At 42.7% G+C, this 25,476-nt stretch overlaps 1 protein-coding gene and 1 long non-coding RNA gene across 7 annotated transcripts in view; one reads left to right on the top strand and one right to left on the bottom strand.

Moving 5' to 3' along the window:
- The window catches only part of LOC130368994 (pendrin-like), a 222,433-nt gene that overhangs the window by 79,281 nt on the left and 117,676 nt on the right, over positions 1-25,476 (bottom strand). For all 6 annotated transcript variants that reach the window (XR_008892636.1, XM_056573591.1, XM_056573592.1 and 3 more), the window contains 3 exons: positions 12,453-12,617; positions 10,820-10,972; positions 6,092-6,174 (listed from right to left, as the gene is read on the bottom strand). Coding sequence is in view for 5 of the 6 variants with exons in the window: in XM_056573591.1 (XP_056429566.1) it covers positions 6,092-6,174; positions 10,820-10,972; positions 12,453-12,617 (401 nt within the window). In the remaining variant the exon portion in view is untranslated. The remainder of the gene's footprint in view (positions 1-6,091; positions 6,175-10,819; positions 10,973-12,452; positions 12,618-25,476) is intronic.
- LOC130369006 (uncharacterized) overlaps positions 1-25,476 on the top strand; it is a 97,936-nt gene that overhangs the window by 16,417 nt on the left and 56,043 nt on the right. The window lies entirely within an intron of this gene.

Raw genomic sequence — 25,476 nt, 5'->3', positions numbered from 1 at the left:
GTACTGATAAAAACTACAGATCATGGTGCAAAAAATTAGCCCCCATATCGCTCCATATACGGGAAAAATGAGAAAGTTATAGGTGGTCCAAATAGGGCAATTTCAAACATACTAATTTTGTTGAAATGGTTTGAGATTTTTTTTAAGCGGTACAATTATATAAAAGCATATAATCATGGGTATCATTTTAATCGTATTGACCCACAGAATAAACATGTCATTTTTACCGGAAAGTGTGCAGCGTGAAAACAAAACCTTCCAAAATTTGCTAAATTGCGATTTTCTTTTCAATTTTCCCACATAAATAATATTTGTTTGGTTTCGCCGTACACTTTATGTTAAAATAAGTGATGTAATTACAAAGTACAATTGGTGACGCAAAAAACAAGCCCTCATATGGGTCTGTGGATGGAAATATAAGAGAGTAATGATTTTTAGAAGGCGAGCAGGAAAAAACGAAAATGCTAAAATAAAATTGGTCCGGTCCTTAAGGCCAAAATGGGTCTGGTCCTTAATCCCTTAAGGACTCGGGGTTTTTCCGTTTTTGCATTTTCGTGATCTTTATTCACTTTTTTTTCTCACATTTTTTTTGCAATGTTATAGCTCCCATAGGGACATATAACACTGCACACACTGATCTTTTACATTGATCACTGGTTTCTCATAGGAAACCAGTGATCGATGATTCTGCCATTATAGATCGGGAGCGGACTCATGACGTACAGGTACGTCATGAGTCCTTAAGGGGTTAAAAAATCTTAAAGGGGTAGAACCGTGAAAAACTTTTTTTTAATCAACTGGTGCCAGAAAGTTAAACAGATTTGTAAATTACTTCTATTAAAAAATCTTAATCCTTCCAGTACTTATTAGCATCTGTATACTACAGAGGAAATGTTTATCTTTTTGGATTTCTCTTATGTCACGACCACAGTGCTCTCTGCTGACATCTCTGTCCATTTTAGGAACTGTCCAGAGCAGCATATGTTTGCTATGGGGATTTTCTCCTGTTCTGGACAGTTCCTAAAATGACCAGCAGAGGTGTCAGCAGAGAGCACCATGGTCGTGACATAAGAGAAATCCAATAAGATTTTTTAATTTAAGTAATTTACAAATCTGTTTAACTTTCTGGCACCAGTTGATAAAAAAAAAAAAAAAAAAAGTTTTCCACGGTAGTACCCCTTTAATCCTTCAAATAGTTATCTGCTGCTGAAGTTGAGTTGTTCTTTTCTGTATGACAACAGTGCTCTCTGCAGACACCTTTGTCTGTCTCAGGAACTGTCCGAAGCATAAGAGGTTTGCTATGTGGGGATTCGCTCATACTCTGGACAGCTCCCGAGACAGGTGTCATCAGAGAGCAGTTAGACAGAAAAGAACAACTCAACTTCAGCAGCTGATAAATACTTGAAGGATTAAGATTTTTTAATAGAAGTCATTTACAAATCTGTTTAACTTTCTGGAGCCAGTTGACATATATATATATATATATATATATATATATATATATATATATATAAAGAAGTTTTTTTTCCTGGAATACGCCTTTAACCTCTTAAGGACGCAGGGCGTACCTGTATGCCCTGCGTCTGGTATATAACGCAGGGTCATGCCGTGAACCCGCGTCATACTGGGTCGGTCCTGGCGGCTAATGAAAGCCGGTACCCTGGGCTAATAGAGTGCGGCATCAATCGTGTGCCGCGCGCTATTAACCCTTTAGACGTGGCGTTCAAAATTGATTGCCGCGTCTAAAATGAAAGTAAAAGCTTCCCAGCAGCTCAGTCGGGCTGATTGGGACCATCGCGGTGAAATCACAATGTGCCGATCAGCTAGAATGCAAGCGGAGGTCCACTTACGTGCCTCTGTCGCGTCCAATTGGCGATTGATTGCTCCAAGCCTGAAATCCAGGCTTGAGCAATCAACCGCCAATAACACAGATTTTTGCTGGCATGGCAGTGATCTGTGTACGAGATCAGTATGTGCAGTGTAATAGCCACTAGGAGGGGCTATAACATTGCAAAAAAAAAAAGTGAGAAAAAAAGTTACGATCATTTAACCCCTTCCCTAATAAAAGTTTGAATCATCCCCTTTTTCCCATAAAAAAAAAAAAAAAAAAAAACTGTGTAACAAAAATAAACATATGTGGTATTGCAGCGTGCGGAAATGTCCAAACTATAAAAATATATTGTTAATTAAACCACATGGTCAATTGCGTACACTCAAAAAAAAATTCCAAAGTCCAAAATAGCGTCTTTTTTGTCACTTTTTATATCATGAAAAAATTTATAAAAATCGATCAAAAAGTCCGATCAATATAGAAATGGTACTGATAAAAACTTCAGATAACTGCGCTAAAAATTTGCCCTTATACCGGCCTGTAAGCGGAAAAAAAAAAGTTATAGGGGGTCAGAAGGTGACTATTTTAAACGCATACATTTTCCTGCATGTAGTTATGATTTTTTTTTACAAGTAATACAAAATCAAACCTATATAAGTAGGGTATCATTTTAACTGTATTGACCTACAGAATAAAGATACAATGTAATTTCTACAAAAAAATGTACTGCGTAGAAACGGAAGCCCCCACAATTACAAAATGGCATATTTTGTGTTACGCCGAGCGCTCCGGGTCCCTGCTCCTCCCCGGAGCGCTCGCGGCGTTCCTCTCTCTGCAGCGCTGCACTGACACTGCCGGCGGGGATGCGATTCGCATTCCAAGTTACTCACCTGTCCCGATCCCCGGCTGTCACGTCCTGGCGCGCGCGGCTCCTTAGGGCGCGCGCGCGCCAGCTCTCTAAGATTTAAAGGGCCAGTGCACCAATGATTGGTGCCTGGTCCAATCAGTCTAATTAGCTTCCACCTGCTCCACGTCCATATAACCTCACTTCCCCTTCCCTTCCTTGCCGGATCTTGTTGCCCTTGTGCCTAGAGAAAGCGTTTACAGTGTTTGCCTTACCAGTGTTCCTGACCTCTTGCTATCTCCATTGACTACGAACCATGCCGCCTGCCCCGAATTTCTGCTACGTCTGACCTCGCCTCTGTCTAGTCCTTCTGTCCCACGCCTTCTCAGCAGTCAGCGAGGTTGAGCCGTTGCTGGTGGATACGACCTGGTTGCTACCGCCGCAGCAAGACCATCCCGCTTTGCGGCGGGCTCTGGTGAATACCAGTAGCAACCTAGAACCGGTCCACCGACACGGTCCACGCCAATCCCTCGCTGACACAGAGGATCCACATCCAGCCTGCTGAATCCTAACAGTAGATCCGGCCATGGATCCCGTTGAGGTCCCGCTGCCAGTTGTCGCTGACCTTACCACGGTGGTCGCCCAGCAGTTGCAACAGATAGCGCAACAAGGCCATCAGCTGTCTCAACTGACTGTTATGCTACAACAGCTTCTACCACAGCTACAGCAACCATCTCCTCCGCCAGCTCCTGTACCTCCTCCGCAGCGAGTGGCCGCTTCTAGCCTCCTCTTATCTTTGCCAGACAAATTCAATGGGGACTCTAAACTTTGTCGTGGTTTTCTCTCGCAATGTTCCCTGCATTTGGAGATGATGTCGGACCAATTTCCAACTGAACGGTCGAAGGTGGCTTTCGTGGTTAGTCTGGGAAGGCCCTGTCATGGGCCACACCGCTCTGGGACCGCAATGATCCTGTCACTGCCACTGCACAGTCCTTCTTCGCTGAGGTTCGTAGTGTCTTCGAGGAACCAGCCTGAGCTTCTTCTGCCGAGACTGCCTTGCTGAACCTTGTCCAGGGTAATTCTTTTGTAGGTGAGTACGCCATCCAATTTCGTACCCTCGCCTCTGAATAATCTTGGAATAACGAGGCCTCTGCGCGACCTTCAAAAAAGGCCTATCCAGTAACATCAAAGATGTGCTGGCCGCACGAGAAATTCCTGCCAACCTGCATGAACTTATCCATTTGGCCACCCGCATTGACATGCGCTTTTCCGAAAGACGCCAGGAGCTCCGTAAGGGTATGGACTTTGTTCGAACTAGGCAGTTTCTCTCCCCGGCTCCTCTCTTCTCTGGTCCGCTGCAATCTGTTCCTGTGCCTTCTGCCGTGGAGGCTATGCAAGTAGACCGGTCTCGCCTGACACCACAAGAGAGGACACGCCGCCGCAATGAGAACCTATGCCTGTACTGTTCCAGTACCGAACACTTCCTGAAGGATTGTCCTATCCGTCCTCCACGTCAGGAAAGACGCACTCCGATTCCGCACAAAGGTGAGACAGCTCTAGGTGTGAACTCTGCTTCTCCACGTCTTACTGTGCCTGTGCGGATTTCTTCTTCTAACTCCTCCTTCTCAGCTGTGGCCTTCTTGGATTCTGGATCTGCAGGAAATTTTATTTTGGCCTCTTTCGTTAACAAGTTCAACATCCCTGTGACCCGTCTCGTCAAGCCGCTCTACATTTCCTCGGTCAACGGAGTAAAATTGGACTGCACTGTGCATTACCGCACAGAACCCCTGCTCATGAGCATTGGACTGCATCACGAAAAAATTAAATTTTTTGTTTTGCCCAACTGCACCTCTGAAGTCCTCCTCGGTCTGCCATGGCTCCAACGCCATTCTCCTACATTTGACTGGACCACCGGGGAGATCAAGAGCTGGGGTGCTTCTTGCCACAAAAAATGCCTCACGTCTGCTCACAGTCGTGTCAGTCAAACCTCAGTGTCTCCTCCTATACCTGGTCTCCCCAAGGCCTATCAGGACTATGCCGAGGTTTTTTGCAATAAACGAGCAGAGATTTTGCCTCCTCATAGCCCCCGTCCTGGTAACACTTTGCCCCGTGGCAAGCTTCACTCTCTGCCCCCCCACCCCATTCCCACTTCTTCTGGACTGCCTGCCATTGATGAGTTTACCCAGGACTTCTCTGTCTTCCAGAAGGAAACTCTAGAATCACTCCCAATGTCCTCGTCCAATGTGAAGCGACAAGCGGACAAAAAGAGGGGGAGATCTAAGGGGGGGGTACTGTTACGCCGAGCGCTCCGGGTCCCTGCTCCTCCCCGGAGCGCTCGCGGCGTTCCTCTCTCTGCAGCGCCCCGGTCAGACCCGCTGACCGGGAGCGCTGCACTGACACTGCCGACGGGGATGCGATTCGCATAGCGGGACGCGCCCGCTCGCGAATCGCATCCCAAGTTACTCACCTGTCCCGGTCCCCGGCAGTCACGTCCTGGAGCGCGCGGCTCCGCTCCTTAGGGCGCACGCGCGCCAGCTCTCTAAGATTTAAAGGGCCAGTGCACCAATGATTGGTGCCTTGTCCAATCAGTCTAATTAGCTTCCACCTGCTCCACGTCCATATAACCTCACTTCCCCTTCCCTTCCTTGCCGGATCTTGTTGCCCTTGTGCCTAGAGAAAGCGTTTACAGTGTTTGCCTTACCAGTGTTCCTAACCTCTTGCTATCTCCATTGACTATGAACCTTGCCGCCTGCCCCGAATTTCTGCTACGTCTGACCTCGCCTCTGTCTAGTCCTTCTGTCCCACGCCTTCTCAGCAGTCAGCGAGGTTGAGCCGTTGCTGGTGGATACGTCCTGGTTGCTACCGCCGCAGCAAGACCATCCCGCTTTGCGGCGGGCTCTGGTGAATACCAGTAGCAACCTAGAACCGGTCCACCGACACGGTCCACGCCAATCCCTCACTGACACAGAGGATCCACATCCAGCCTGCCGAATCCTAACATTTTGTTCAATTTTGTCGCACAATTAATTTTTTTTCCGCTTCGCCGTGGATATTTTTGTAAAATGACTAATGTCACTGCAAAGTAGAATTGGTGGCGCAAAAAATAAGCCATAATATGGAATTTAAGGTGCAAAATTTAAAGTGTTATGATTTTTAGAAGGTGATGAGGAAAAAATGAAAACGCAAAAGAGGAAAAACCCTGCGTCCTTAAGGGGTTAGTATTCTACAATATACCTTTGTACTATTATGTGTTCATACAAAAAATATGCAGTACTATATGTACTATTGTCAGTGGAATCTGTCAAGCATCTGTGTCGTTTATTGTGTGATGAATCCAGCACTGCCTCTAGATGTCCATTATAAATGAAAACTACAATGTAAATGTGAACAGAGCCTCAGATTTATATTTAACTTACCCACTTGGAACATTCTTCACAATGGCAGCATTATAGGTCTCCTCCAGGTTAACACCATATGAAATACCGGTAGCAACTATTGCCTAAAGATGAAAACAAAGGGAATGAATATATATATATATATATATATATATATATTCAGATAAATGAAATCCACCAAATCCTCAAGAGGGTTACAAGAAAAGGTCACAATGTAATTGTCATCAGCATAACAGGGAGAAGTCAAGGAACAAAGAGGCAAAGAGGGCAAGGGATATGGAAGGATCAGGGGAGTGATAGGGAGACAAGAACAACAAACAGCAGGCACACTAACTAGGGGCAGCAACACACAAGACTCCAAATAGGGGAGGAGGTGGGATGTTCCTAACAACCCAGGAATAGAGGTTCAGGCCTGCAACAGGATGCGATATTCTTGAAAAGAAACCCAGTAGAACCAGGTCTTAGAAAGATGCTCAGTAAGTTACTCCATCCGCTCTGCTTATGTTTTTTATTATTGAATGTGGTATAGTATGGAATAAATACCAATGATTTAACAATACAGATTTTAGCTTTGGAACCTTACAACAACATTTTAATGATCTACCAAAGGTTAGTGTTATTCTCTAACATAAACCTAAATACACTGCTCAAAAAAAAAAAAAAGGGAACACTAAGATAACACATCCTAGATCTGAATGAATGAACTAATCATATGAAATACTTTCGTCTTTACATAGTTGAATGTGCTGACAACAAAATCACACAAAAATTATCAATAAAAATCAAATTTACTGTCATGTCCATAAATATTGGGACATCAACACATTTCTAACATTTTTGGCTCTATACACCACCACAATTAATTTGAAATGAAATGAACAAGATGTGCTTTAACTGCAGATTGTCAGCTATAATTTGAGGGTATTTACATCCAAATCAGGTGAACGGTGTAGAAATTACAACAGTTTGCATATGTGCCTCCCACTTGTTAAGGGACCAAAAGTAATAGGACAGAATAATAATCATAAATCAAACTTTCACTTTTTAATACTTGGTTGCAAATCCTTTGCAGTCAATTACAGCCTGAAGTCTGGAATGCATAGACATCACCAGACGCTGGGTTTCATCCCTGGTGATGATCTGCCAGGCCTTTACTGCAACTGTCTTCAGTTCCTGCTTGTTCTTGGGGCATTTTCCTTTCAGTTTTGTCTTCATCAAGTCAAATGCTTGCTCAATCGGATTCAGGTCAGGTGATTGACTTGGCCATTGCCAACATAACATTCCACTTCTTTCCCTTAATAAACTCTTTGGTTTCTTTTGCAGTATGCTTTGGGTCATTGTCCATCTGCACTGTGAAGTGCCATCCAATGAGTTCTGAAGCATTTTGCTGAATATGAGTAGATAATATTGCCCGAAACACTTCAGAATTCATCCTGCTGCTTTTCTCAGCAGTCACATCATCAATAAATAGCCATACATGCCCACTATGCCATGACACTACCACCACCATGCTTCACTGATGAGGTGGTATGCTTAGGATCATATTCCTTTCCTTCTCCATACTCCTCTCTTCCCATCACTCTGGTATAAGTTGATCTTGGTCTCATTTGTCCATAGGATGTTGTCCCAGAACTGTGAAGGCTTTTTTAGATGTTGTTTGGCAAACTCTAATCTGGCCTTCCTGTTTCTGAGGCTCACCAATGGTTTACATCTTGTGGTGAACCCTTTGTATTAACTCTGGTGAAGTCTTCTCTTGATTGTTGACATTGACACACATACACCTACCTCCTGGAGAGTGTTCTTGATCTGGCCAACTGTTGTGAAGGGGGATTTCTTCACCTGGGAAAGAATTCTTCGCTCATACACCACAGCTGTTTTCCATGGTCTTCCGGCTCTTTTGGAGTTGCTGAGCTCACCGATGCGTTCCTTCTTTTTAAGAATGTTCCAAACAGTTGTTTTGGCCACGCCAAATGTTTTGGCTATCTCTCTGATGGGTTTGTTTTGTTTTTTCAGCCTAATGATAGCTTCCTTCACTGATAGTGACAGCTCTTTGGAGTTGAGAGCATCTTGAGAGTTGACAGCAACAGATTCCAAATGCAAATAGCATACTTTTAACTGCTCATTGTAATTTGGACAATGAGGGAATAACACACCTGGCCATGGAACAGCTGAGAAGCATATTGTCCCAATACTTTTGGTCCCTTAACAAGTGGGAGGCACATATGTAAGCTGTTGTAATTCCTACACCGTTCACCTGATTTGGATGTAAATACCCTCAAATTAAAGCTGCCAGTCTGCAGTTAAAGCCCATCTTGTTCGATTCATTTCAAATCCATTGTGGTGGTGTATAGAGCCAAAAGTGTTAGAATTGTGTCGATGTCCCAATATTAATGGGCCTGACTGTATTAACCAATGGAGGTCTGGATATGGAGTCATACTCAAAATCAAAGTGGAAAACCACACTAAAGGCTGATCCAACTTTGATATTACATCCTTAAAACAAGTCAAAATGAGGCTCACGTGCCCGTATGACCTCCCTACAATGCCTGGGTATGCTCCTGATGAGGTGGCCTCCTGGACAGTCTGTGGTGCAACGTGGCGTTGGTGGATGGAGCAAGACATGATGTCCCAGATGTGCTCAATCGGATTCAGGTCTGGGGAACGGGCGGCCAGTCCATAGCATCAATGCTGCCACACTCCAGCCACATGAGGTCTAGCATTGTTTTGCATTAGGTGGAACCCAGGGCCAACCGCACCAGCACATGGTCTCACAAGAGGTCTGAGCATCTCATCTCGGTAACTAATGGCAGTCAGGCTACCTCTGGCGTGCACATTGAGGGCTGTGCCGCCCCCCAAACAAATGCCACCCCAAACCATTACTGACCCACCGCCAAACTGGCCATGCTGGAGGAAACGTTCTCCACAGTGTCTCCAGACTCTGTCATGTCTGTCATATGTGCTCAGCGTGAACCTGCTTTCATCTATGAAGAGCACAGGGTGCCAGTGGCGAATTTGCCAATCTTGGCGTTCTCTGGCAAATGCACAGTCTCTGGCATTGGTGTTCTCTGGCAAATGCAACGTCCTGCACAGTATTGGGCTGTAACTATGTAAGCACAAAACCCACCTGTGGACGTCGGGCCCTCATACCACCCTCATGGAGTCTGTTTCTGACTGTTTGAGTGGACAAATGCACATTTGTGGCCTGCTGGAGGTCATTTTGCAGGGCTCTGGCAGTGCTCCTCCTGCTCCTCCTTGCACAAAGGTGGAGGTAGCGGTCCTGCTGCTGGGTTGTTGCCCTCCTATGGCCTCCTCCACGTCTCCTGATGTACTGGCCTGTCTCCTGGTAGCGCCTCCATGCTCTGGACACTACTCTGACAGACACAGCAAACCTTCTTGCCACAGCTAACATTGATGTGCCATCCTGGATGAGCTGCACTACCTGGGCCACTTGTGTGGGTTGTAGACTCTGTATCATGCTACCACCAGAGTGAAAGCCCTGCCAGCATTCAAGAGTGACCAAAACATCAACCAGGAGGCATAGGAACTGAGAAGTGGTCTGTGGTCACCCCCTGCAGAACCACTCCGTTATTGGGGGTGTCTTGCTAATTGCCTAAAATTTCCACCTGCTGTCTGTTCCATTTGCACAACAGCATGTGAAATTGATTGTCAATCAGTATTGCTTCCTGAGTGTACAGTGTGATTTCACAGAAGTGTGATTGACTTTGGAGTTACATTGTGTTGTTTAAGTGTTCCCTTTATTTTTTTGAGCAGTGTATAAGCTTTAGTCACCTGTCTACTTAGACAGTTCTCTCCAGGGTGCTCCCAGCTGAGATCAATACACTTCTAGAACTTAAACAGGTATATCAGGTTTTTTTTTCAGCCTAAAATGCCAAGTTATATTATTGTGAAATATGGTTCTATAACCTGCATGCACCGCTTTGTCCTGTTTTTATGCACGGGACCCACACCTGTAAATGTTGTAGTGCAGCCAAAGACAATGGCCCCGATTTATCAAACTGTGTGAAAGAAAAAGTGAAGTGATTTTCCTACAGCAACCAATCCCAGCTTAGCTTTCACTTTACCAGAGCTCATTAGCTGAGCTGTGATTGGCTGCTGTGGAAAAATCACTCCATTTTTTCTCTCACAGTTTGATAAATCTGGGCCAATATATCACATGGTCTCCAGGGTGTGTGGCTATGCAGCAGTGGGCAAGTGAATAGCAGAGTGGAAGGGATTTACAGAAGTAACGTCATCCATTTACCCACTGCAGCACAGCCAGGCTCCCTGGAAAACATGTGACGTATGACATATTGTCTCTGGCCACATATTGAGGAAGTTTTATCAAAACCTGTGCAGAGGAAAAGTGGAGCAGGTTCCTATAGCAACCAATCAGATTGTTTCTTTTATTTTTCAAAAACTTTAAAAAAAATAAAAGAAGCAATCTGTTTTATGGGTTTCAGATAATTATTATTATTATTTTTTTTTTTAGCCAGTTTTTGACATTAGTCTGAACTGAGCCCTTTTTGTTACTCCTTAAAAATGATTTTGGACGATTGCTTTACCGTATAATGAGCTATAGCAAAAGCAAAATGGCTCTATGTAAATTCTATGTAATGTTAACTTAACAAAATACAGATGTATGACATATTATCATTTGAAAAGAAGTCCCTGGCATAACTGGCTAGCAATATCAAACCTGTATCCAAATATAATTCTATGTACAAAATGCCAATATAATATCTGACTTACCACAATGACTTCAATAGGAACAGGAATGCGAAGAATATGTTTAAATCTCTCATTTAGGTCCTTCACAACCAAACACAACACTAAAGTTATCAATCCAGCCGTAAGATCGGCAAAATTTGTTTTACTGATGTTGGCAATAATATCAATACTTGTCTAAATAAAACATAAAAGCAGAAAATTAGTATCATACCAACAAATCTTAATTATTACAGTGAGGCTGTGGTCAAACAATGTTGTGTGGCTCTGGTTCCATCATGGTTTTGCAGCAATTTTCTAAGCATTTTACTCCTCATCTCCCTGCCTTTTCTGTCTTGCTGCAGGAGGCTCACTCACTGTTATTGAGCCCATATTCTGCAGTGATAACGAAAAAAGCCAGTGAGCTGTGGAGTGAAACAGCCAGCCACACACTTCTCCCGATTCATTTTAGAGAGATCGGTGGGGGTCCACCCAGACCCTGACCAATCAAAACTTTTTACACATCTGTGACGTATACACCAAAGATTAAAAGCATATCAAAGAACCAAAAGAATGGTCTAGTGCAATATTAGCAATACCACACCTATCAGAAAAACACCTGTAGGCTAGGTTTCCAAACAGGTTTTCTTTCTAGCTATTTGTGGAAAACTGCTACTGCAGTATTTAAAAGGAACAGGAAATATAAGGTAAGGATTTCTACTTGTCCTTCCTGCTGGAACAACTTCTGACTTTGGCTGAAAAACGTCAGAAAAAAACCTGAGTGGAAACCTAGCCATATACTTTTCTCTGTATACTTTTAACCACTAGTGCCATATAACAATAATACGTGCTTATGCATGTACCGTACTTTATGTACAGCTGGTATATAATTGTTGGTTACTGATTGTAGCGTTTTGGTATACTTTTTTATTTCTGACATTGGGGACTTTACCATTGTGACGAACCGTCTCAGGGATTAGCTCTCGGATCGTCCTGGTCACTTGCCACTAAACACGTTCCTCACAATAACTCGCCAGACAACAGTTGCGGATACAAGTCTGGCACCTCGCCAGCTTTATTTACACAGGTTGCAGGTAAAAACAAAACATAAACAGGAACAAAATAAAGTACTAGACCGTCTGGTTGCTGACTATAACTCTCAGCATGCCCTGTCTATCAACTGGTGAGCTTCCCTCGTCCAGTTAAAACCTGTGCCACCTGCAACTTGTTTTACTACCAGTTCACACCCGAACTTGGACCACTCACAGCACCTGCTGAGTGTTACCTAAACAGGGCCCGTGTGTCTCCTCCTCTAACAGCCAGCATACTTGTTTCCAAGGGAGAGCACAGATTAGACTGAGTCTCCATCTTATATATACACCTCCCTTCCCTGCTGCCTCATTAATTAAGAAGCAGGTGAGAGATTCTCCAGGATGAGCCAATGAAATACACCCTTTCCTTGCCACCTTATCACACCATATACATTTTTCATCAACTGCCGATTTTTTGTGATATGTGTGATGTGTCTGTGACACGTCAAAAGCTTGTGCAACTAGGGATACTTTAACAAATTAATTTGTTATTGGGGAAAAAAAATGTAAGACATATGATGACCTGACAAGATGATGGAGTGTTTGTAATACTTATTTAGTGTCAGTGAAAGGTGATATATACTTACATAAACCATTGAGAGCACTCCACTGTAATTTGTTGAGGGTATGTTGAAAATTAGTTTGATCTGCGAGATTAATACTTGGAAAGCAGCTGCAGTGGTAAATCCGCGAACTAATGGATCTCCCAAATATCTGACAACAAAACCAAACTGCAGTGCTCCTAATACAAGCTGGAGATAAAACAAAGTAACAACAAAGACAACTGTTAAATCTGCAGCTGTGCATGTGGAAAGCTTTGTACTAGCACAAGATTTACATACACTACTACACTGGTTAGGCTTTGATCACACCACATTTACCTGTATATGTCTGAATACAAAATATAAATAAACATAAACTGCAACAAAACTCCTACTTAAGCCAGAAAAGCATGCTTTGACATACATTTTACAGATTTACACCAGGACACATTGTACTGACACTATAACTTGCTATTTTGTTCATTACCCCATGAAAGTACATTATTTACAATGAAAGCCATCAAGACTATGTATCTAACCATGGGATGCAATTTTACATGTTTTTTGTTTGTTTTTTAAATAAAGCTGGCTGTACATATGATGAAAAAAAAAGGTGTATTGCTCAACCATTTTCAACTCCCATTTTGGCCTTATCTCCCTCCTTAACGACCACAGACGTAAATCTATGTCTTGGTGCGGAGGTACTTCCCGCACCAGGATGTAGATTTACGTCCTGTCTGTTTTGTATTACTGCGTCTCCCCACGCGGTGATCAGGTGAAGATGACTGCTGTTTTCTAACAAATGCCATCTTCCCACATCGCCAAAGGGGGATTTAACCCCCTCCTGTAACAGCGATCACTGCGATTGGATGGAACTTCTTACCGTCCAATCGCAGTGATTCAGCTCATTTTCGGCCCCCCCAGTGACCCGGTGACCCCAGAATAAATGATGTTTTGCAACAGCTGGAGGCACCAAGGTTGGGAAACACTGCAATAGGGGGAGATTTACTAACTGTGGTGTTTTGGTACACCGCATGTAAGTAAAGCTCTGCAACTATCAACCACCCCTGTGCAAATCACTAATTTAGGCCTCAAATGTGCAGGGAGATCTCTCACTCCTGAGCCCTGTCGCATATGCCTGGCAACAATTTAGTGCCACATATGGAGTATTTCTATATTTGATAGAAATTGCTTTACAATTTAGTTGGGCTTTTTCCCCTTTCACTCCTTTTGAAAATGAAAACTTTGGGGTTACACCAGCATGTTAGTGTAAAAATTTTTTTTTTGTACTTACATGCCAGTGTAGCCCCATTTGTTTCATTTTCCCAAAGGGTAAAAGGTGAAAAAGACCCCAAAAATTTTTAAAATAACTTTTCCAGAGTATGGAAATAACCCATATGTGGACGTAAAGTGCTTTGCAGGTGTATGGCAGGGGTCAGGAGTGAGGGAGCACCATGTACATTAGAGGCCTAAATTGGTGATTTGTACTGCAATGGCTGATAGTTGCAGAGGTTTAGACATAAAAACTAAAATAAAATAACCTACAAGTGACCCCATTTTGAAAACTACACCCATAAAGGGGTGTAGTGAGCATTTGGACCCTACAGGTGTCTGACAGATTTTATGAACAATCAGCCGTGAAAATAAAAAATTTAATTTTTTACACTAACCTGTTGGTGTAGCCCTACAGTTTTCATTTTCACAAGGGATAAATGGGGAAAAAGATCCCCAAAATTTGTAACACAACTTTTCTCGAGTATGGAAATACCCCATATGCGGACATATGCGAAGTGATCACACTGCAGAGCTCATAAGGTAATGAGTGCCATCAGCCTTTTTGCAGAGTGGATTTGGCTGGAATGGAGGTCGGGAGCGTGGTGTGTTTCCAAAGCCCCCATTGTGCCAAGACAGTGGAAACCCCCCACAGGTAACCACATTTTGGAAACTACACCCCTCAAGGAATGTAAGAAGGGGTATAGTGAGCATTTAGACCCCAAAGATGATTCTAATATTTTTTGAACAGTAGGCTCTGAAAATAAAAATAAATATTTTTCAGCACTCTGTTCAAAACATATTGGAATTACTGTTGGTGTGTAAATGATCACTGCACCCCTTGTTACGTGAGGGGTGTAGTTTCCGAAATAGTGTACCATGTGTAATTTTTTGCTGTTCTGGCACCATAGGGGCTTCCTAAATGCAACATGCCCTCCAAAAACCATTTCAGGAAAATTTGCTTTCCAAAAACCAAATGTGGCTCTTTCCCTTCTGAGCATTGTAGTGCGCTAGCAGAGCACTTTACGCCCACATATGGGGTATTTCTATACTCAGAGGAAATGGGGTTAAGAATTTTGGGAGGCATTTTCTGCATTTCAGTGAAAAAAAATTTCATTTACACATCTGACTTTAACGAAAAGTTGTCAAACACCTGTGGGATGTTAAGGCCCACTGGACCTCTTGTTATGTTCCTTGAGGGGTGTAGTGTCCAAAATAGGTTTTTTTTGTTCTTGGACCAGAGGGACTTCCTAAATGCGACATGCCCCTCAAAAACCATTTCAGCAAAACTCACTCTCCAAAATCTCATTGTTGCTACTTCCCTTCTGAGCCCTCTACTCCGCCCGCAAAGCACTTTACATCCACATATGAGGTATTTCCTTACTCTAGAGAAATTGGGTTAAAAATTTTGGGGGGATTTCTCTCCTTTTACCTCTTGTAAAATTCAGAAATGGCTCCACAAGAACATGCAAGTGTAAAAAATGAAGATTTAGAATATTCTCCTTCACTTTGCTGCTATTCCTGTGAAACACCTAAAGGGTTAACAAACTTTCTGAATGTAATTTTGAATACTTTGAGGGGTGCAGTAGTCACTAGTAGCAACTTCTGTTCCAACCCTAAAACTATTGACTGGCTCACAAGATCTGGCCCCACAGGGACATGTATCTGGTGTCCCAATATGAAAATTGGTAAGAGTACCCAAATTGGTGGAGAAATCATACATGTTAACACCTTGATTACCTGTAGAACCCAGTGGGTTGTGTATGCGATGATCTGTTCATGTGGAAGGTTTTATATCGGTAGCACAAAACGCACCCTAAATACAAGATTCAGGGAACATGTTTATTCAGTTAAAACTAAAAAAGGTGCACTCCGTTTTATCGAACACATGAACAGTGAGCATAGAGGCATCTGCAATGATTTACTCTTTCAGGGACTTGAGGTTGTCCGCAGCAAAGAAAATTCAGATAAAAGAAAGCTCCTGTTACAAACAGAAGCCAAATGGATTATAAAACTTAATGCTGCCGGCAACCTGGGTCTCAATGAAAGAGTGGACTACAGTGTCTTTTTGTAATTCATATTCCTGTTTTTTAGGTTCACTTATAGCCTTTTTGTTTCCTTTTTCTTTTCTTCTTCTTTTTTCTATTTATAATTTTTAGAAAAAGAATAACTTTTGTACTTTTTTAAATTTTTCTATATTTGAATTATCTAGACAGAAACTATTTTTGATACTTGCAGCAAGTCCTATACATTACGAGTTGTTATTTAATGTTTTTAAATGTTTTCGTTAGCACGCACCTGTTCCGAGTGCGTCACCCGGGGAGGTGTGCTCTTAAGGGTGATGCATTACGGAACAGGTAGGGTCTGAAGAAGCGTGATACGCACGCGCAACAGCTGTCACCCAGCTTTCCACTGATGAGCTAGTCCTACCTTCAAGCGTCCGTGCTCCATGTCTCTGCACCGTTGAAATAAAGAAAATTGCACCGTATCCTGGTGAGTGACGTCCCTCTTTATTTTTATTATGTTTGCATGTTTTCATATAGGAAAAGTGGGTGATTTGAACTTTAAACATGGAATTAGGGGTTAATGTGAGTCTTTTAAACTTTTATTAAAACTTTTTTTTTTTACACTTTATTAGACTTTTAGGAGGAATCATTAGATTCCTCATTCAGATGAATAAAGGTCTATTAAACTCATTGATCTGTGTGCTCTGTGAGCCATTGATAGTGATTAGTCCAGCCAGGCTCTATCAATGACAGAGCCATGGGACAACAGGGAACAGAGGTAAGCCCACCGGCTATCTCTATAGTGGATCGCCCCCTCGCGATCACTCTGCGGGGGGGGGGATCCACACCACTAGCCCACCAGGGAGCATTCACATTGTCCGTTTAGATGCCGCTGTCAGCTTTGACAGCGGCGATCTAAAGGGTTAATAGCCAGCCGCGGCTATCGCCGCATGCTGGCTATTAGTGGCGGCCCCCGGCTACTGAAAACTGCCGGGGGCTGCAGAGTATGGAGCGGGCAGGAGTCCGGAGCCCGCTCCATACAGACTGCTGAGAACAGCCGGGGGCTGCAGAGTATGGAGCGGGCAGGAGTTCGGAGCCCGCTCCATACAAACTGCTGAGCGGCGCATCCTGGCTATTAGCGGCGGTGTGAGGTGGAAACTTGCGCCCGGTGCAGACTTGCGTCCGCTTCTCCCCTCAGCTCTCCGAAGCTAGAGCTGTGTGGAGCGAAGGCAGAGGATGCAGGTCTGCATGGCAGAAAGAAGGCAGAGCAAGGGAGATAGGACGTACACAGCTTTTTATCTCCCTGCCCCCTGCTCTGCATTCGGAGGACACAAGTTTCCACCGCCGGGGGCTGCAGAGTATGGAGCGGGCAGGAGTCCGGAGCCCGCTCCATACAGACTGCTGAGCGCCGCATGCTGGCTATTAGCAGCGGTGTGGAAACTTGCGCCCCGTGCAGACTTGCGTCTGCTCCTACCCTCAGTTTTCCGCAGCTAGAGCTGTGTGGAGCGAAGGCAGAGTGTATTCTATGGAGAAAAATACATTCAGCCAGGATCTATCAATGACAGAGCCGGGACAGGAGGGAACAGAGAAGTTGCATCGAGCGAAGGCAGAGGACACAGGTCTGCATGGCAGAAAGAAGGCAGAGCAGGGGAGATAGGACGTACACAGCTTCTTATCTCCCCGCCCCCTGCTCTGCATTCGGAGGACACAAGTTTCCACAGCTGGGGGCTGCAGAGTATGGAGCGGGCAGGAGCCCGTTCCATACAGACTGCAGAGCGCCGCAGCGCTTGTCAGGTCCGGCCCTGCTTGCCCGAAGCCGGGCTAAGGGCCAGAAAAATTCACCTGCCCGGCGCCCGGAACTGCATGTCCCGGGCGTCGGGCGATAGGAATTCCACATCCCTGATATATAAAACTTTTATATCATTTTTTATAAAAAAAAAAATTTGAACAAAATCTGACAAAAAAGCAGTATTTTTTGACTTTAAAAAAAAATCCTTTTACGTTTACGCCATTCACCGTACGGGATCATTAACATTATATTTTGATAGTTAGGACATTTATGCATGCGGCGATACCAAATATGTTTATTTTAAAAAAATTACGCTTTTTGGGGGTAAAATGTGAAAAACAGACAATTTTCATTTTTATGGGGGCAGGGGATTTTTCACTTTTTTTTTACTTTTTATTTTTACATTTTTCTAATTTTTTGTTACATTTTTTATGTCCCCATAGGACACTATCTATAGCAATCATTTGATTGCTAATACTGTTCAGTGCTATGCATAGGACATAGCACTGATCATTATTATCGGCTATCTCCTGCTCTGGTCTGCTCGATCTCAGACCAGAGCAGGAGACGCCGGGAGACAGATGCAGGCAGGTGAAGGGACCTCCATCCGCCATTACAGATGATCGGATCGCTGCGGCAGCGCTGCGGGCGATAAGATCATCTATTTTATCAAGCGCATTGCCGCAGATGCAGTGATCTGTACAGATCAGGCATCTGAAGGGTTAATGGCAGACATCCGCGCGATCGCGGATGTCGGCCATTACTGGCGGGTCCTCGGCTGCTGATAGCAGCCAGAACCTGTCGTGCATGACGCGTGCATAACTGTATGCCTGGTGTGCGAAGTACCGCCAAAGCAGGACGTACATTTATGTCCGTGGTCGTTAAGGGGGTTACAGGGTTAAAGAGTACTGCAACCCTAACCCTGTCTGCCCAATGGAAACCCCCAAATTCTCAGGTATATAGTGTAGGGGGAGGAGTTTCCCCGGTCTAGCCTCAGTGCTAAGTCTGAGTACAGTGTGGAAAGGAGGTGGAAGTTGTGTGTGGAGGATCCTGAGGAAAGCCTACAGAAAATATTTTCTCAAGTCAGTCCCGCCATTCTGCAAGTGTTCCCTCGTACAGTGGTCAGTCAAGCCCTGGTGGTGATATAACAGGACCTTGTCAGAACCCTAGTCAGCGTGGAATATCTTTCAGTCTCACGTCTAAAGTCTATATCAATCAAGTGGGTGAAAAGCACCATAAGTCCCAGCAAGGCAACAGGGCTCCCAAGGGTTACACTGCATCCCTTCTACTCTGCTCTGTACTGTAATATCATCTGCACCTGCTCAGTAAAAGAAAGTTATCCTTAACCTGACAGCTGTGTTTTTCTTACCCCCTGTGTCTGGCACAGGAGAAGCTGTCTCCACCTCGGACCGTGTAAAGGCTAATGGTGCCCTGGCGTCAAGAAGTGATAAGAATTCCTTGTACCCCGTGTAACCACGTATAGGGTATTGCAGTACTGTCACCTTCACTTGCTACTAAGTGCTTAAGCATGTGCTGCTCTTTCAAACAGATCCTAAGGCCCCTAATTCTGGTCATTTACACCACTAGTTGTAGCAGTCAATAGCAACTGTGGCATCTAGGTAGTTAGATGACAGGTGCTGATCAGTTGTCATGACAGACAGGGGCCATGTATAGGCCTTCATGGCTCCCATGTCAGATCAACTATTACAGCCTACCATAAGCAGGTTATAATAGTGGATCTTAACCTCTTAGGGACACACGGGGCATATCCATACGCCCCCGTTTCCAAGTCCTTAAGGACACAGGGCGTATGGATACGCCCTGCGCATTTCCGGCCCCAGCCGCTAGCCGGAGGGGAGCCGGATGCCTGCTGAAATCGTTCAGCAGGCATCCCGGCATATCACCCAGGGGGGTCATTATGTCCAGCGATCTGCGGCGGATTCCGGGTCAATCGGGTCTCCAGTGACCCGGAATTACTGGCTGATCGGGGCCGTCGGCCAAATGTGACTCCTTCTCTTCTGAGACCTGTAGTGCGCCAGCAGAGCACTTTTCACCCCCATATGGGGTGTTTTCTGAATCGGGAGAAATTGGGCTTCAAATTTTGGGGGGTATTTTCTGCTATTACCCTTTTTAAAAATGTACACATTTTGGGAAACCAAGCATTTTAGGTAAAATTTTTTTTTATTTTTTTACATATGCAAAAGTCGTGAAACACCTGTAGGGTATTAAGGTTCACATTACCCCTTCTTACGTTCCCCGAGGGGTCTAGTTTCCAAAATGGTATGCCATGTGGTTTTTTTTTTTTGCTGTTCTGGCACCATAGGGGCTTCCTAAATGCAGCATGCCCCCAGAGAAAAATTGGCTTTCAAAAAGCCACATGTGACTCCTTCTCTTCTGAGACCTGTAGTGCTCCAGCAGAGCACTTTTCACCCCCCTTTGGGGTGTTTTCTGAATCGGGAGAAATTGGGCTTCAAATTTTGGGGGGTATTTTCTGCTATTACCCTTTTTAAAAATGTAAAAATTTTGGGAAACCAAGCATTTTAGGTAAAAATATTTTTTTTTTTTTACATATGCAAAAGTCGTGAAACACCTGTAGGGTATTAAGGTTCATATTACCCCTTGTTACGTTCCCCGAGGGGTCTAGTTTCCAAAATGGTATGCCATGTGTTTTTTTTTTTTTTGCTGTTCTGGCACCATAGGGGCTTCCTAATAGCGGCACGTCCCCAGAGCAAAATTTGCTTTCAAAAAGCCAAATGTGACTCCTTCTCTTCTGAGACCTGTAGTGCACCAGCAGAGCACTTTTAACCCCCATATGGGGTGTTTTCTGTATCGGGAGAAATTGGGCTTCAAATTTTGGGGGGTATTTTCTGCTATTACCCTTTTTAAAAATGTAAAATTTTTGGGAAACCAAGCATTTAAGGTAAAAAAATTATTTTTTTTTTTACATATGCAAAAGTCAGTAATCACATGCGGGGTATTAAGGTTCACTTTACCCCTTGTTACATTCCCCGAGGGGTCTAGTTTCCAAAATGGTATGCCATGTGTTATTTTTTTGCTGTCCTGGCACCATAGGGGCTTCCTAAATGTGACATGCCCCCCAAAAAACATTTGTCGCTCCTTCCCTTCTAGCCCTCTACTGCGCCCGCCGAACAATTAACATAGACATATGAGGTATGTGCTTACTCGAGAAAAATTGGGTTTCAAATACAAGTAAAAATTTTCTCCTTTTTACCCCTTGCAAAAATTCAAAAATTGGGTCTACAAGAACATGCGAGTGTAAAAAATGAAGATTTTGAATTTTCTCCTTCACTTTGCTGCTATTCCTGTGAAACACCTAAAGGGTTAATACACTTACTGAATGTCATTTTGAATACTTTGGGGGGTGTAGTTTTTATAATGGGGTCTTTTATGGGGTATTTCTAATATGAAGACCCTTTAAATCCACTTCAAAACTGAACTGGTCCCTGAAAAATAGTGAGTTTGAAAATTTTGTGAAAATTTTCAAAATTGCTGCTGAACTTTGAAGCCCTCTGGTGTCTTACAAAAGTAAAAACTCATAAATTTTATGATGCAAACATAAAGTAGACATATTGTATATGTGAACCCAAAAATTTTTTTATTTTGAATATCCATTTTCCTTACAAGCAGAAAGCTTCAAAGTTAGAAAAATGCTAAGTTTTCATTTTTTTCGGAATCAGAATGATAATTAAAAGCATTCCAAAGTTATTAATATTTAAAGTGACAGTGGTCAGATGTGCAAAAAACGCTCTGGTCCTTAAGGTGTAAAATGGCCTGGTCCTTAAGGGGTTAAGAGTGACAATACACTGAAATACATTGTACTGTATAAGCAATAAAGTGAATGTATATGTCATGTAGGACGACTAAAAGTATAAAAAAAAAAAAGCTACATATTTGAAATTCAAAACACCTCCTTTGTCATTTTCAAATAAGAATATCTTAACTCCCTATAAAAATCCCTGCATGTGAAAATTTCTGAATTATTAAAATTGGTATGTATCCCGCAAGGTGACTACAGTGATGGGAAATTCAAATTTTTTTTTTTACCTTATTTCCCACAAAAAATTGAATTTAAGGGGATCAAAACCAAACTGGTAACTATGTGAGCTACAGTTCTGTTGACAGAAAAATTAAAAATGCTTTCCAATTTCACTTTGCAATTTAAATTTTTTTTGTTTTACAGAACATTTTATGTAAACTGAAGTGTCATTAGTGTCATTAAAAAGTATAATTGGCTCTTCGATGTTAGATAAAAAACACACTGCACAGTATTTTTTGGGGAAAAAACACAGCGGCCAGGTGTTAGCTGGAAAATATTAAATACCAAACCAACTTTGTGTTTTGACGTTTTTTACTCTTCAGTGGTGTTTTTTTTTCTCAGTGGCAGTTTTTTAAAGGGGTACTCTGGTGGAAAACTTTTTTTTTTGTCAACTGGTGCCAGAAAGTTAAACAGATTTGTAAATTACTTTTATTAAAAAATCTTAATCCTTCTAGTACTTATTAGCTGCTGAATACTACAGAGGAAATTCTTTTCTTTTTGGAACACAGAGCTCTCTGCTGACATCACGAGCACAGTGCTCTCTGCGGACATCTCTGTCCAGTTTAAGAACTGTCCAGAGTAGGAGAAAATCCCCATAGTAAACATATTCTGCTCTGGACAGTTCCTAAAATGGACAGAGATGTCAGCAGAGAGCACTGTGCTCGTGATGTCAGCAGAGAGAAAATAATTTCCTCTGAAGTATTCAACAGCTAATAAGTACTGTAAGGATTAAAACATTTTAATAGAAGTAATTTACAAATCTGTTTAACTTTCTGGCACCAGTTGATTTAAAAAGAAAAGTTTTCCACCGGAGCACCCCTTTAAGCATGCTCAGACTATGATGTATTTTCTTTGAAACTTGGCACTTTTTCTACCATAGAAAACCGAAAGAAAAACACAAGGTGGGTTTCCCTTTTCTTTGGTGTTTTTTCTACAGTTTTTGCGGTGTACAATCCTTACTCTGAAAACAGTAAAAAAAAATGCCAACATTAAAAAAGCAATTTCCACAAAAATTAAAACAAGATGCCAGACAATAGGCCAGCAAAAAAAACCACAGGAAAAAGCATTGGCAGTTTTTATTTTAGTTAAAAATAAAACGCCAAAAATAAGCTGTGTGAAAACTTAGCCTTGCAGCTGTTGTCTGGGCACACAGCATTTTTCTTATATATTGCTGAATCATCCGGAGAACATATCAAACAGGTATACCGGCCCTCTGTTGCCCCTGGTTTCTGCAGCCATTTTCTTCTTTACTATTTATGTTAAAGGGGTATACCAAGCAAAAACTTTTTTTTATATATCAACTGGCTCCGGAAAGTTAAACAGATTTGTAAATTACTTCTATTAAAAAATCTTAATCCTTCTAATAATTATTAGCTTCTGAAGTTAAGTTGTTGTTTTCTGTATAACTGCTTTCTGATGACTCACGTCCCAGGAGCTATGCAGCTCCTATGGGGATATTTTCCCATCATGCACAGCTCCCGGGACGTGACATCATCATTGAGCAGTTAGACAGAAAATTTCAGAAGCTAATAACTATTGGAAGGATTAAGATTTTTTAATAGAAGTAATTTACAAATCTGTTTAACTTTCCGGAGCAAATTGATATATAAAAAAAAGTTTTTGCCTGGAATACCCCTTTAACATTCCATGGGGACAGGAAAAACTATTTTAAATGACTTTCTACACATTTATTATGGGCTTTAGACACGTTTCTGTGACTTTGTTAAAAGGCATTATGGCTTAATGTACTACACTGTGTTCTAGTTTAAAGGGGTTGTCAGGTGAAAGAAACAACCTATGCAAGGTGTCAAAAAGTATAATAAGGCAACTTACTAATACAATGGTATAAGCCATAGTGCAGAGATCTTCCATTTGAACCGTGCTCTCTTCCTGTAATATCACAGGCTCTAAATGCAGAGAGCTCCTGTCCCTCCTCCTCCCTTCCCTCCTGTCAGCATGGGTTGAGACTAGTGATGCGAAGGGGAGAGTTGGTTTTACTACTCATTAGATTTATAACACATTAAATAAGATAGCAGGGAGCCCGTTCTTAGTCACAGTAGTTTCCGTCAGAACAGGCTCCCTGATGCCTTAAATGTAATGAGCAGTAACACCAGCTTCCCACCATTTACATCACTGACATCATTCCTTGCTGACAGGAGGAGAGGGGAGAGGAGAGTGCTGTCAAAGTATGTGATGTGACATTAAAGGTTAAAAGGAAAATAGCATAGCTGTTAAGCAGGATCTCTGCACTATGGCTAATAACATTGTATTAGTAAGTTGCTTTATTATACTTTTTGACACCATACACAGGTTGTTTCTTTCATTAAACAACCCATTTAAACCAACTAATAGTTGGTCTAACCTTAGAGTACTAGACAGTCTTAAAGGGTTACTCCCCTCAATGTTCCAAATACTTCCGTGTTTACGCCAGCCCCCTCGTGACATCACGCCCCGCCCCCCTCAATGAAAGTCTATGGGAAGGGGGCACAACGGCCGTCATGCCCCCTCCCATACACTTGCATTGAGGGGGCGGGACGTGACATCACGGGGCAGGGCATGACCTCACGAGGGGGGCGGGCATGAACACGAAAGCCTGCATTCGGAACATTGATTTCCAGATGCTGGGGAGCAGAGTAACCCTTTAAAGGGGTACTCCACTGGAAAATATTTTTTTTAAATCAACTGATGACAGAAAGTTCAACAGATTTATAAATTACTTCTATTAAAAAATCTTAATCCTTCCAGTACTTATCAGCTTCTGTATGCTCCAGAGGAAGTTCTTTTCTTTTTGAATTTCCTTTCTGTCTGACCACAGTGCTCTCAGTTGACACCTCCTGACAGCTCACCTCCCGCTGTCCATTTTAGGAACTGTCCAGAGCAGGAGAGGTTTTCTATGGGGATTTGCTCCTACTCTGGAAAGTTCCCATACACTTGCATTGAGGGGGCGGGACGTGAAATCACGGGGCAGGGCATGACCTCACGAGGGGGCGGGCATGAACACGAAAGCCTGCACTGCACCCAGCATTCGGAACATTGATTTCCAGATGCTGGGGAGCAGTGTAACCCTTTAAAGGGGTACTCCACTGGAAAAAAAATTTAAATCAACTGATGACAGAAAGTTCAACAGATTTATAAATTACTTCTATTAAAAAATCTTAATCCTTCCAGTACTTATCAGCTTCTGTATGCTCCAGAGGAAGTTCTTTTCTTTTTGAATTTCCTTTCTGTCTGACCACAGTGCTCTCAGTTGACACCTCCTGACAGCTCACCTCCCGCTGTCCATTTTAGGAACTGTCCAGAGCAGGAGAGGTTTTCTATGGGGATTTGCTCCTACTCTGGAAAGTTCCTAAAATGGACAGAAGTGTCAGCAGAGAGCACTGTGGTGAGATAGAAAGGAAATGAAAGAGAAGAACTTCCTGTGGAGCATACAGCAGCTGATAAGTACTGGAAGGATTAAGATTTTTGAATAGAAGTAATTTACAAATCTGTTTAACTTTCTGGCACCAGTTGATTTAAAATAAAAATGTTTTCCAGCAGAGTACCCCTTTAAGTATGCAATAGATTAATAAAATGGTAAGAGGCCCTTTGATTAATTTACACTGTCTAATTAGACAGTTTTAGTAAATGTGGACCAATTTACAGTGCAGTGGTTTTGCTAAAACTTAAAAGTAAGAACAACAAAATGAAACAAATAAAAATCTGAAACCTTCTGGCTAACTGATGTAAAATATACCCAAGTAAGATGCACAGATAATTATTTCCTCAAGCAGCCTTGTGGTAATGTAGATTTGAATTGCTCCTGTAGCCAATGTGAAAAGTTCATAAAATACTATAATGCAAACAGAGGCTCTTTATTTTGTTTTGTTAATACTATATAATGGTAATGAATTTATTAACAGTGCTGTATGCCCCAATTAATACACACAAATTATATATATCACAGAG

This window comes from Hyla sarda, chromosome 4, assembly GCF_029499605.1.
Source record: "Hyla sarda isolate aHylSar1 chromosome 4, aHylSar1.hap1, whole genome shotgun sequence".
NCBI classification, from domain to species: domain Eukaryota; kingdom Metazoa; phylum Chordata; class Amphibia; order Anura; family Hylidae; genus Hyla; species Hyla sarda.
This window is presented reverse-complemented; position numbering and strand designations above follow the sequence as displayed.